The sequence below is a fragment of the Loxodonta africana genome, chromosome 4, assembly GCF_030014295.1.
Source record: "Loxodonta africana isolate mLoxAfr1 chromosome 4, mLoxAfr1.hap2, whole genome shotgun sequence".
In the NCBI taxonomy this organism is placed as follows: domain Eukaryota; kingdom Metazoa; phylum Chordata; class Mammalia; order Proboscidea; family Elephantidae; genus Loxodonta; species Loxodonta africana.
In genome coordinates this window covers 155878070-155892444 of record NC_087345.1, presented here as the reverse complement: position 1 = coordinate 155892444, position 14375 = coordinate 155878070, and the positions used below count along the sequence as shown (strand labels likewise).

Genomic DNA, 14375 nt, shown 5'->3' with positions numbered 1-14375 from the left:
GTTGTGTATGTGTTATAATTGCATGTTACTGTTGTGTGAGGGAAAAGATGGACACTTCAAGCATTCACGGTGGTGTGTGTGGTACAGTTATTATTGGTGGTTTCGGAGTGATCAATTTTTAATAAGCTATCAGGAATCTCAAGGCAATTTAAAGTTTATATGTTTGGATAAGTATAAGTGTTACATGAAATTTTCTCATGTTCAATTTAGGATGTCATGATCAGGAGCCCTGGTGGTGTGGTGGTTAAGAGCTCGGCTGCTAACCAAAAGGTCAGCAGTTCAAATCCACTAGAGAATGGTTACTCCTTCGAAACCCTATAGGGCAGTTCAGCTCTGTCCTGTAGAGTCACTGTGAGTTGGAACTGAAGCAACAAACCGAACAACAACAACAACAATATAACAGATCTTGACTAAAGGCAGCAAATTATTTTTAGAATTGGTGTGTGGATTTAGTGACTTGAAAAGAACTACAGAATCTGCTATATGTATAGAAAGAAGACAAATTAATACATGGTTGATATGTTGGTAAGGATATCACCTTCTGATTAATCTATGTGGGTTACGTATGAGTTATGCTGAGTTTTAATTGGTTTGTAAATTTTCACTTGAAAGCAGTTTCAATGTTTGCAGTAAATTAGTGCTAAATTGTTGGTTTAGGGTTATAGTTCTTTAACTTAGGAATTTATGCATGCCTCCTGAGTACCCTTTCCTTAGAAGAAGATGCAAACTCACACAAAACGTTACATCCATCCTAGGGCCTTTAAGTTAAGAACCTAGTTATGGTGGGTTTCTTGATTGAGTGAGGAAGTACAGGAATTTACCCTAATCAAATGGCCTCAGGTGTATTCAGATCAAATCAGTATTCACGAGCACCTTTATGGGATCTTTGCAAAAGCAGGTTCCAGCAATGTATAAATAGCAATTTTTAAAGTACCATGAAACATAAAAGCAAATTAAAAGCTCATGGTTCCAGGGAAATTTAAAAAAAGACAAGCTCACCTTTAACTGGTTTGCTATTTTCAAAAACTACTGTATTTCACTTCTTATTTATAATGCCAAAGAGCACCCTAGGGAATTAAATGATGTTATCTATGGCATTGTCTTTTTTTTAAATCACATTTTCTTCTATTTGTCTTCTCTCTCAAATGCTTGATGATATTTTTAAGAGCTAAGAGAACAACTTTAAAGGGGTTCTTATCCTCTCTGAGTCTTGGTTTCCTTAAGTATAACATGGATAAAATAATGGCAAACTCACCAGGATCAAACATGAGAACAGACATAAAGTAACTGACTTAGAACAAGTGAAGAAAAGGCTCCTTTTCTCTATGTTGTGACGACATAGCTATTTTCTACAGCAATCTGGGCTTTCAGACCGTTTAACTTTACCTGTTAAAGGAAAATGGACTTATAATACTCATAACAGAATATTTAATCATAACTTTTCAGTCTTATCCAAGCCTACCTAAGAGCAAAGAGTAGTGAATGAATAACACAAATGAGGACACATACTATGATCCACTGTGATTGCCATGTTATTGAAACTCTATTTCAAAGGAAACTGAGTGTTTATTGTTCAGAACAATTCTAACCCAAAAATGTATGAAAGGTAACTTTCACTCATTGATATATTTAAGTGGGAATCAGGAGATATGACTCTCTCTAGGTTCTCCAGTGTCTTCAACTATATACTGGGTCTTTCCTTCCTCATGAGACTGTGTATCCATTACACAATATAATCTTGGGGAAAGAGATGTGTTTGAAATCAAAAAACAAGCAAACAAAACAACGACCCTGTAAGTACCCTGCTAAGGCACCTCACCTGGTTTAACAAACGCTGTGATTTGGCTCAGATTCCCCCATCTCTCACTAAGACTCCCTGTGGACAAGCCATATGGCTATTCCTCAAACCGTCCAAGCTCTTTCCACCTTTGGGCCTCTGGCCCGTGGTTCCCTCTGATGGTGCTCTTATGTCACAATTTCACATGGTCAAAAAAAACCAAACCCGTTGCCGTCGAGTCAATTCCCACTCATTCACATGGTCAGCTCGTTCTTATCCCTTCAGTTTTTACTTTAAATGTCAGCCTCAGAGACACCTTGTATGACCACCTAATCTAAAATAACAATCCAACCAATCTCCATCATATCACCCTTTTTTTAATTCTCTGCTTTGTATTTATTCCTTTTTTTGGTATTTTCTGGATTATTTCCTTATTCAAATTATCTGTTACCTGCCCCAGAATGTAAACTTCTTAAAACCAAGGGCTTTGAGTGCCTTGTTCACTGTATCCAGCACATAGTAGGCACTCAATAAAAATTTGCTGGATGGATAAAAGACAACAAAAATTTAGTAATGCTGCAGTATTACTGAATTCTCACAGAAAATTCAAGAAGCACTTTGGATTTTTTGATACTGCTCTTTTATTGTGCTTAATTCTATTTGTAAAACATTCTTCCTTCCTTTAAAAAAGTATTTTTATATGTTTCTCTTTATAGACATTGCAATTGGAGCGCCCTTTGCAGGCAAGGACCAACAAGGCAAAGTGCTCATTTACAACGGAAACAAGGACGGGTTAAACATAAAGCCTTCCCAAATTCTGCAAGGAGCTTGGGCCTCACAGGCTGTCCCTTCAGGATTTGGTTTTACTTTAAGAGGAGATTCGGACATAGACAAGAATGATTACCCAGGTAAGGTTTTCTGTTACTCCCACAGGAGAATCCACTTCCATTCTCTGGAAAATGCATCATGCCTGAGCACTTCCCTCATAAAGGCGAATGTCAAGCTGAAACATGGCACAGGTTTTTTTGTGTATGGTTCCAGCATGACTTTCGTGAGATTTTGAAGGCAGACAAAACAAACACTCCCTCTGCTGCCAAGAGACAATATTCGGAAGGAAAGATGGTTTAAAAAGCTACATTGAACATAAAACTTGTCCACTTTACAACAGAAGTTTTCATTTGCAGTCTCTCAGTACCTTGGTCTCCGTTGACAAAGGCAGTTGCATCAGATACCTTTTTAGAGCAATTTCGTTTAACCCTGTAATTCTCTTTTGAGCTCATAATTCCTATTAATTAACTTATGGACCTCAGTGTTTCTGTCATAAAGTTCATGTTTTACAGCATAAATATTCTCCAGCCATCTTTTAAGGTTGTTGGAAGATATATTGAATATTTTAAAGACTGACAAAAAAAAAAAAAAAAAGCTAGTTTATGATAGGAATCATCGACTTGGTTAATTACCTAATTCGTATTGAGGGCTCCTGGACACCCATGAAGCACTAATAGATGATTCATCTTTTGTGAAAGCTGTATGAAAATGCTCGTTTGCCTTAAAGAATTACTTCAGTAATTAGAGTTTTTAGCAGAGAACATTTGACTTCTTGGTTTTATGGCTCAATTTTCTCTTTAATATTGGTTAGTTTAACATGGTTTCAATAAGTAGAAATCATCATTAATAGTTAACTGACAGTTTCAACTATTTATTAAACCCTCGTCTCTTTCCACCATTTGCTCCTCTAAATTGGGTATTTTTCATGCGTAGAGTTTTTTTTCTGGTTTGGGGCAGCATTCCAGTAAGCTGACTGCCTAAATATACACCACTCATTGCGATGCTTTGGCTTTCTCTTCTCCTCTGGGACTATTATACTACAACATATTCTTATACATTTGCCAGAAACTTCTTATGACGCTAACATAGACGTTGTAGCCTGGTATTATATTGTATACTAATGCTTTCTACTTGTGGCAATTTCAAGAGTATTTATTTACATTTATTTTCTTGTAGTCTCATCAGTGATGGCTAGTTGTTTTTTTTTTTTTTTGGAGGTGGAGGGTCGGAGTTCTTTTACACACTATGTATCTTAATTTTAAATAATTCAAAAATCTAGGTGCCTTATGTGATTCCTACCCAAAATGTGTTAGGGTGATTAATGAAACTCAACTCCTGAGTTGCGATTTTAGGTAAACAGTTAACTTAGAAAGTTACTTCTGTTCACTATGCTTTCCATAGTCTTCTTTTTCCTACCCTTAAAACCAGGGAACTTGCCAGATAGAATGGCTGTGCCTTCCACCAGGTAAAGGAAGTAAAGTATGTGTTGATCAAATAGCTAGTCCATTGACTTCCTTTGAAAGGAAAACATGTTCCAAACAAGGGCTAGCAAGGAGAGAAATATAAAACAACTTTTCCCTCAAGGAATATTCCCTTTAGGGAGAGGAAAAAAAGGGGGAGGGGAGGAAGGTAGTGAGGGAAAAGAAAAATTATAGTAAGTACAATGTTAGTAATTGGTTATCTCTTAACTATGCTTTTTTCACTGCTTCGTAACAATTGGAAAAAGATCATTTGAGACCATTTACTATTTAATAAGTTTGTCTGCTAAGGCTGATCCAATTTATAGTAACTAATGATGTGGGTGCAGTGTATCCCTCTGTCTCCATAGTAAATGTTTTCTACTGCGTGGGACCATTAATGTAGCTAAGTGGAATTCTTATCCCTCAGGATGGTCGTGAGGCTTGCAGACTTCATCTGTGCATTCTAGTTAGTAGACCTGGGTTCTGGTCCTGTTCTGCCTCTCAGATGGAAACATAGGTGCTTTTTGATTCATGATCCTGTAACATCTCCCCCGATCCCCCTCTTCTGGTAAAAAGAATGCCACTCCAAGAAGCCTTTTTGTCTTTACACCATGTCTCAAAGGACCTACAGAAAGGAAAACTGCCTTATAGACAGGTGATTAGTAGATCCTGGGTAACTAGCACAGTGGATTTGAGATCTACAGACTCAATATGGGAATCAGACATATAGTTTTCCTTATTTTTCTATAAATGCATTCAGTTTAGCCCACAAACCTCCATATCCGCCATGGCAAAAAACCTTTATCTTGCAGTCATTTCTGGATTCAGACTTGGTCTCCGTTTGGTAAATAGCCATTTGAACGCTCTCTTCCTCCTCCCTGTGCAGACATTCTCCCCAGGGATGAGGTAGAAAGGAATGTGCCTGTTGTCCAAAATGGAGAAAGGGGCATATGGCCCCAGTGCTGTCATCTATTGTCATTGGTCTTTGGCTGAAGCTCACTCCCTGATGGTCTTTTACATGTTGCTCAAGCTTCTGTGGCTAACTCTATGGTTTGTGCCATGTCCTCTGCTTAAAAGTTCCGTGTCTCCTCCTTGCCCTGTCTTGACCTCTTCTGGTACACTCTCAGCAGGTGCTTCTGAGTCACCACTGGGACTCAAATACTTGCAAGTTGAGGTCTTTGGGCTTCTGAGATTGCCTCTAGGCTAATGCACCCAGACTCTTCCATTGTTGTTGTTGTGTGCCATCAAGAGCCATTGATAGTTTTCTACCCAGACATCTTGTTACTCCAGCAACTAAAAAGGTTGTACTTTTCTAAGGCTTTGCCAGGGAAGTGGAAAAAGCCCTCCTTTTCCCCAAAGTTAACCAAGTGGTCTAGAATCTTGACCAAGTAGGGGACCAGCTCAGAAACAACATCTAAATCTCTCTGAGATAGTTACTCCAACCCTGAAAATATATTTTTTCCCTCTTCACTAGCTGGTGGGAAAACTGTCCTCATATTTCATCAACCCTATGGTTCAGTGGTGGCACAGTGGTTCAAGAGCTTGGCTGCTAACTGAAAAATTGGTGGTTTGAAATCATCAGCAGCTCTTGGAGAGAGAGATGTATCAGCCTGCTTCCATAAAGATTACAGCCTTGGAAACCCTAAGAGACAGTTCTACTCTGTCTTACAGGGTCACTATGAGTCAGAGCTGACTGGACGGCAGTGTGTTTGGTTTTTTGGTATGGTTCATTTTATAAGCTCTAAATTCTAGTCTTCTAGGGATTGTCTTGTGATTTTCCAAGCCAATCCTTCTTATATAAAAAGAAGCACACTTTTCTTTCCATTTGGGATCCTGTGCTTTCATATCAAAAGAACTTTGCCTTTCAGATTATTGTGGCCTTCAGTAGGTTTCAAAATCCATTCCGTTGACTTCCTTCTTCTAGGATGTATCTGGAGTCCTGGTGGTGCTGTGCTTACGAGTTCAGCTGCTAACTGAAAGATCAGTAATTCCAATCCACCAGCCGCTCCTTGGAAACCCTATGGGGCCTTTCTACTCTGTATAGCCATACTCTATAAGCAGTGGTTTCAAACTTAGCTGCATGTTAGAACCACCTGAGGAGCTTTTAAAACACCACATGCCCAACCCACACTCCAATTAAACCGGAATCTCTGGGGGTGGGGCTCAGACGACAGTAATTTTTAAAGTAATCCAGGTGCTCCCAATGTGCAACCAAGCTGGGAACTGGTGCTCTAGAGCAGAGTTTCCACCACCTTAATGTGCATATGAATCAGTGGGGTATCTTGCTTGAATGCAGGTTATGATTCAGTAGTTCAGGTGGGCAGGGTGAGAGTTCCCATCACCAACAAGCTTCCAGGTGAAGCCATTGCTGCTGACCCCAGACCACAACCTGAGTAGTCAGCTCTAGAACATTGGTTCTGAAGCTTAGTTAATGTTCACGCCAGAAACCTGGTGAGTCTCTCAATAAACGTGGAGTGCAGACACCCCCTCAGGTATTTTTCCCTCTCAGATATTCTGATTTACTAACTCTGGAGTGGGGCTCAGAGATTTGTGTTTTTACCTAGTACCCAACTTTGAACAACACAGCTCTAGAGCCTGTGCTTTGCTTCCATGCCTCCAGGAGTCAGCGGTGCATCCCACTGCTCTCCTGCTCCCTCAGGGGTTCTCTGTTGTGTTCCCTGTCAGGGCAGTCATCAGTTGTAGCCAGGCACCATCTAGTTCTTCTGGTCTCAGGTTGATGGAGTCTCACAGTTTATGTGGGTCTTTTGTCTCTTAGGCTCATATTTTCCTTGTGTCTTTGGTGTTCTTCATTCTCCTTTGCTCCAAGTGGGTTGGGACTAATTGATACATCTTAGATGACCACTCACAAACTTTTAAGACCCCAGATGCCACTCACCAAAGTGGGATTCAGAACATTTTCTTAATAAACTGTTATGCCAGTTGATCTAGATGTCCCCTGAAACCACGGTCCCCGAAGGAGTGCCTTATAAAACTCACACCCAGGTATGGCGTGGGCTCTCAGTGGCTCTGTTCTGGGCACTCCATTCTAAATAGATCAGAAACAAAATCCCAAATGTGATCACTCTATCTACCTAGCATCTGAGAATTCATGAGAAAACAATATAAAGGCAAACGTAGATTTGAAATTCGAAGTTGTAACAAGCCAGGCTATTTGGAGTTGTTATGGAATGAAACACACTTGAAAAATTGTGCTTACCGAAGTGATGACTTCTAATGGATTTGGGCTTAGATCGGGCTGCTTTTCCCATTCCTGGGATGAACACTCTTCCCTCATCTTAGGTGCCTAAATGCTAACTGCTATATCTAAAAGGATAAGGGTGTTGGCCTCCCCAGTCTTCTCTGCCAGCTGCATACCCTCTCTGGGCAGCCTATTATTAATCCCTCCTATGATAATGGCAAGGCACACAAGTTGGGCCATTCATCAGATACCAGCAAGCATTTTTTACATGTTCTTAACACAACCCATCTGCCTTATATTGGGAGAAACAATATGGTTGATTTGTGATGTTTGAGATATATTTATTGTGAATTATTGCTGTTTCATCCCCCGAACTGACTAGAAAGAAGTTCGCATAGTGCTGAAATAACAGAAAGCACAGACACATAAAAGGTGGTTTGATTTATATTTGCTCTTTGTCACATGATCTCTTCTGCAAGATACAGATGTTCTATATTTGAGCAGGAGCCAGACACAGTCTTCTTGTCTTGGGCAGGAAAAATGCTAGCAAAAACTAGACATACCAAACTAGTTGCCGTCAAGTTGATTCTGACTCATAGCAATGCCATGTGTTGCAGGGTAGAACTGTGCTGCATATGGTTTTCAAGGCTGTGACCTTTCAGAAGTAGATCCCCAGGCCTTTCTTCCAAGGCTCCTCTGGGTGGGTTTAAACCTCCAGCCTTTTGCTTGGTAGTCGAGCAGGTAACCATTTGCACCATCCAGGGACTCCTAAAGTAGGCATAAGGTCAATTATATTGCTAACATTGTTGCAATTATAGCAATTGTTGCTATTGATAATTAAGACTCCAAAGCATGCCAGCCACTGCATAGAAGACAGAGTTCATATCATTGGAATAGTATTTTCTAATCTCTGTCACACAGAGATAAATACACTCATGCCTCAAGTTCATATGTGTGTGTGCACGTGTATACACACATATATGATATATATATATATATATATATGGATATTGGTGTATTCAGCAGGAAAGTGAATAGAATAAGATTCACGCCCCAATTATTTCTTTTTGGGAAACATCAAACCAATATAAAAATAACCATATTAAATTTGGCAAGAGAAATCAGACTGCCCAGGTCAGATTCTCAGTCACTGTTGATTAGCTATGTGACACTGGCCAATTTATTTGATTTCTTTGAGCTTCCATTTCTTTATCTGAGGTTATGGGGCTAATAATACCTACTTCAGCGGGTGGTGTGTGTTTGCACTTTCTAGGCTGAAAGAGAATGTTTCTGAAATGCTGTAAAATGGCTTAGAGTAGGAAAGGAAATTAATTTGATCCACATGAATACAATCAAAGATCCTTTACTTCACAGACATGTTGGACCACACAAGATTTTGAAAGACTGCATTCTTGGATAATCGTTCTAGCATCTAGCTTACCACTAAGTAGTTGTTAGCCCCTTTATGATAAATATTGTCATAGGTACACATATATAAATAGGAGTCATAAATATTTTCATTTCTCGTGCTAAAATTGTTTTTCCTATTCAAAATGTAGATGTGCCCAGATTTCTACGTTGGCACACATTGGAAAGCTAGGATTGGCTAGGGGAGTATCTTGTATACATTGAAAGAAAGCATTCCAGAGAAGAAACATCTGTGATGGTCAGGAATCCCTAAAATTCAGTGATCTAGTCTAATCCCATTAAACATGATTGTATAAAACACCATCTGCTAAATGCATAGCCCAGACATTGGAAAGTGGAGGAAGGGAAGTGCAGATTTTGTTGAAGAGCAGAAATCTTACAGGCAATAAAAACTGGAGGAAAACATGGCTGAATGCCAACACTATCATTGTCTACTTCAGGCCTCTAATATACGATGATTATATCATGAAGCCATCTCAGACAATTATAGCAAATGAAATAAAATAACCCACCATCATTTGTTTTAATGAGTGGGGGTATGTGTGCATGCTTGTGCACACGTGTTTGTGCAAACAAGGGAGAGAGCATGAGAGAACATACACATAAAAATAACATAAAGAGAGAAAAAACCTACACAAAAGGAAATAAAGGGGTGACTCTAACCAAAGGAAATACAGATAGTCCCCGACTTACAATGCAGTTCTGTTCCAATGACTCTGTCATAAGCTGGTTCTGACATAAGTCAAGTACCTCCTTTTTATAAAGTTTTCATCATTATTACCTTTTATTATCAGTATCTTTATAAATCCAATCTTTATTTGTCTTTGGGGTATGGAAACATTACATATAAACTTAAAGATATATTTTAACATGTACATGCATACATAAAAACTACACAAATCATAAAAATTCACTCCAACAATGAAGAAGAGTTCGACAACGTTGGCATTTTGTCAGTTGTGGTAATAACTTCAAGTGTGGAAGGTTCTGGATCATCTGGATTATCCCTGAGAATGGGGATGGCATTTCTGGTCATAAAATTAGTGAGTGTTGTCTGCTTGGTCCTTCTATTGTTCTTGTTTTCTTCATATATTTGGCTGTAACATCTCACTGCTTCCTGAATCTGCATATCCACTTAGCAAAGCGATCAATGTTTGTGTCCATGTTTTCAAGGAACTGAAGCCCCTGATTTAGTTGAGAAAAAACTTCAGCCTATCTTTTCACTGTAAAATTTTTTGCCAACTTCTTTCCTTTCTCTTCATCATTATTTCCTTCTTCAGCATTTCTTTTCCTCTTCAAAATTAAGTCCTGATCTGTCAGTACCCCTTCTTTGTGGTCTGTGAGCTGTTCCACATTGGCAGTATCAAGTTCTGAATTCAACTTTCTTGCCGTATGGAGGATTATTCCACCAATCTCTTCCGTCGTATTATCCCGATCAAATGCTTGGAGCACGTTCACATAACTCAGCAATTTTTTCTGTATCTCTCGCATTCATTTTCCCGTAACCTCCTCCCAGGAAAATGCGATGTTCCAGATGCATTGAAGAATATTATAATTCTTCCAGAAATCGTATAATGTTACCGTCCCTCCATCTGTTGCGGCTATTGCCTGAGCAAACATGGTCCATGGGTAATAAGCCTTGAAGGTGGCCATTGCACCTTGATTCATAGGCTGAATCACAGCTGTCATATTGGGAGGCATCTACACCACTTTTAGGTCTTGATTTAGATCATTTACGTGGGGGTCACGTCCTGGGGCATTATCAAGTAATGGCTGTTGGACGCGTGTGAAGTGCAATTGTTGTATGTCGTTAATGTTGAACATTGCCCAACTTTCTATTCATTACGACTCCCGACACCGACACCAACTTCATTGTAGACCAGGCCATAGCCTGTTATATGGTAGTATTTTGAATAATAGCTCGTAATATTGAGTATCTGCCAGTGAACATCTGAGAATAATAACGTCATCAAATTACACACTGCAACATTGTATGTAGTACATATTACTAACGATAAGATGTACAAGAAAAAGATGGTCATAAGTGCAGTTCGTCATAACTCGAATACCTCATAAGTTGGGGACTAACTGTACTGGTGGTATAGTTCCCGGCATCATAGCAACATACAAACTACCACAGCATGACAAACTGACAGAAGCATTTCAATTAAACTTAGAGCTTCTTGAAATTGTGATTCAAAGTTTTATTGAATTAAGTTCAAATCCTCTAGTCAAAAGTTTGTTTTTACTTCTCTGCTACTCAAGTTTTTATGTAAAGCAAAACATTAAGTTCTTAGTAAGCAGGATTTCCATAATTTTCTTAAAAGCACATTAGAAATTACAATATTAGTTTCCTTATAAATTGTATCTTATGAATTTGGATTAGATTGATTTAATTAAGTCAACTGAAAGAGTGTTTAGACTTGAAACCTGCAGTGTCATAAAGTGAAAGTAAAGCTGAATGGAGAGTTGAAGTACCTGTGTTCTAGAATAAGCTTTCCCAAGACAGAGTTGCATTAGTAACTGACTTAGCCCCTCTGGGACTCAGTTTCCTCGCCTGGAAAAAAATGGAGTATGGAATGCTTCTCCAAGGGCAGTTTTAACTCTAAAGTTCTGTGATTTTATAAGTCTATAAGATCTAAATTTGCTTCCTTCTCTGAATGCATGGTAATATTGGGTATATTATTAAGGCTGTATCCCTGGTTGCACAGAGGTTAAGAGCTCAGCTGCCAAACACAAGGTCGGCAGTTCGAATCCACCATCCATTTCTTGGAAACCCTATGGGGCAGTTTTACCCTGTCCTATAGGGTCACTATGAGTCAGAATCAACTCAACAGCACTGAGTTTGGTGTTTTTGGTTTATGTATGTTTTTAAGAAAGATTTTGTAAACTACACAAAATGAGACTTTTTTTTAACCTTTTCTTAGAAATAATTTTAGATTTACAGAAAAGTTGCAAAAATAGTACAGAAAGTCTCATAAACCCTTCACCCAGCTTCCCCTAATATTAACTTATTATGTAACCATAGTACAACTAACTAATCTACAGACCTATCAGAAATTCTAACAGAATTTTGCCATTTGTCCCACTAATGTTATTTTTCTAGTTCAGGATTCCACATTGCTTTTAATTATCAGGTGTCTTTAGTCTTTACAACCTAGAGATTTTTTAAGAATACTGGCCAGGCATTTTGAAGAATGTCACTGAATTTAGGCTTGCCTGAAGTTTGCACATGGTTGTATTGGAGTTTATGTATTTTTGGCAAAAATACCACAAAAGTGATGCTATGCCTTTCTCAGTACATCATATCAAGAGGTACACGATGTCTAATATCTTTTTACCTTGATCACTTTCTTAATGTGATATTGGCCAGGTTTTCTACTGTTTGCTATTTTCCCTTTCTAATAGTGTCTTTAGGGAGATAGTATGAGGTTATGCAAATATCCTGCGTCTTGTCATACTTTTCCCCACTAATCTTAGCATTCATTGATGATCCTCGTCTGCAACAATTATTGCTGCCCCCAAAAAAAAAAAAAAAAAAAAATTTTTTTTTAATTGTGATATTTTATTTCTACTATTCCTTCTACATTTATTAATTGGAATTCTAATGTAAGAAAAAAATGTCCCTTCTCTCTATTTATTTATTTATGTTTATATGGGCTCATGGCTACTTAGTTTATTTTGTGGGTTGTGATTCATTACTATATTTATTTATTTTTGTTGCCCAAATTGTCCCATATTTGGCCATTGGGAACTCCTTCAAGTTGGCTCCTGTGTTCTTTTGACATGCTCAGTCATTTCATGATGTTCTTTCTCTCTTTCTGATCCCATAAGACCCTCCAGGTTCATCTTTTATTTTCCTTGCCCCAGCCTTGGAATCAACCACTTCTTCAAGGAGCTGTAGTTCCTTTTAATGAAGAATAAGTATTTAGAGACCAAGATTTTGACTCTGGTTTTTCTCATGACTACTAAGGCGTCAAGATAAGATGTTTCATGCACTGAATTTCATAGATCACCATGTTTCTATATACTATAGCTACATTTCATACCATCAATATTAGTTAAAATCACTAGCTTGCATTTTTTGTTATTCAACCTATATTTTTGAAGTCAGTATATTTTACATTTCAGACATTTGGACAATGTTAATATTATTCAGCTAATGTTAAGAACAGCCACCAATTTTCATTTTTAAAGGTGATGATGGTAGTAGAATATTTATTGATTCTATGATAATCAAGACATTGTGCTTTGGGAAATAGAATTAATTAATTTATTCATCAAACACTTATTGAGTACCTTCCATGTGCGCTGTTATAGATATTGAAGATATAGCACTGAATAAAACAAAGATCCTGCTCTAATGGACCTGAGTTCAAATTCTGTCTGTAACATCGGCTGGCTATATAACGTTGGCAAGTTGCTTAACCTCCTATGGTCTCAGTTTCCTCATTGCTAAAATGGGTATAGCAGTATTTAATAGTAGTTCCCACTTTACAAGGGTGTTTAGGTGGTTAGAGAATGCATATAAATGCAGTTAGCACTGTGAATATCACCTAAACCAAAACAAACAAACGGGTTACCACCTGATTCTGACTCAGCGACTGCATAGGACTCAGCAGCACCATCCCATAGGATTGCCAAGGCTGTAATCATTACAGAAGCAGACTGTCACATCTTTCTCCCGTGGAGCCAATGATGAGTTTAGACTGCTGACCTTTGGGTTAGTAGCCAAGCACTTAACCACTGTGCCACCTGGGCCCCATAAACATAGAGAAGTAAAGCTTGAAAGGTAGATTTAGGACAGGTAGCGTAGGTTCTTGAATAGTGTGTTGAGGAACTGGTACTTTCTTAAGAAAATGATGGGGAAGACAATATATTTTTATATTTCAAAATGACACTTTAAGTACCTAAGCCTTTAGCAATGAGCTTATTGAGTTGTAATAAAAAAGAAATGGAAACTGAAAGTTGTTAAAATATCTCAGGTGAGGGTAAGTGCACTGAACCAGGTGAGCGTAGCAGCAGTACAAGTGCAGCCTGGGAATGTTTGGGGCTTAACCACCCCAAGAGCCACTCTCAACCCGCGTTTGGGGATGAGAACTAGTGCGTAAGTAACTGTCCTGGCCTCTTATCCTCCAGGCATGCAGTTTGGGGAGCCATTTTCTACACTTCTCAGGAGATCCCACTGCCAACATCATCAACCTTGATACCAAGCCAAAAAACCTGTTGCCATCAAGTCGATTCTGACTCCTGGTGAGCCCATGTGTTACAGGGTAGAACTGCTCCATAGAGTTTTCTTTGCTGTAATCTTTATGGAAGCATAACAACAACTGTGAGGATGGTGCAGGATGGACAGTGTTTTGTTCTGTTATACATAGGGTCCCCATGAGTCAGAACCAAATTGGTGGTACTTAACAACAACAACAATCTTTATGGAAGCAAATCTCCAGGGCTTTCTTTTGCAGTACTGCTGGGTAAGTTCGAACCACCAACTTTTAGGTCAGTAGTCATATGCAAACCATTTGTGCTATGCAGGAATCTTTCAACCTTGATATGAACCCTTACATTCAGTGGTGTGTTCATAAATTTTTACAACCAGCTCTCAGTGGTGGGGAGGAGGGACAGATGTGTAGCATCTGATCTCCATGGTGTAAATATTCTTCCCACAAATGATTTCAAGTTA

General features: G+C 38.7%; 1 protein-coding gene across 2 annotated transcripts in view; it reads left to right on the top strand.

Moving 5' to 3' along the window:
* Nucleotides 1-14375, top strand: part of ITGA8 (integrin subunit alpha 8) — a 228174-nt gene that overhangs the window by 86933 nt on the left and 126866 nt on the right. For both annotated transcript variants that reach the window (XM_064284887.1, XM_064284886.1), the window contains exon 13: nucleotides 2494-2685. In XM_064284887.1, coding sequence (XP_064140957.1) covers nucleotides 2494-2685 — 192 coding nt within the window. The remainder of the gene's footprint in view (nucleotides 1-2493; nucleotides 2686-14375) is intronic.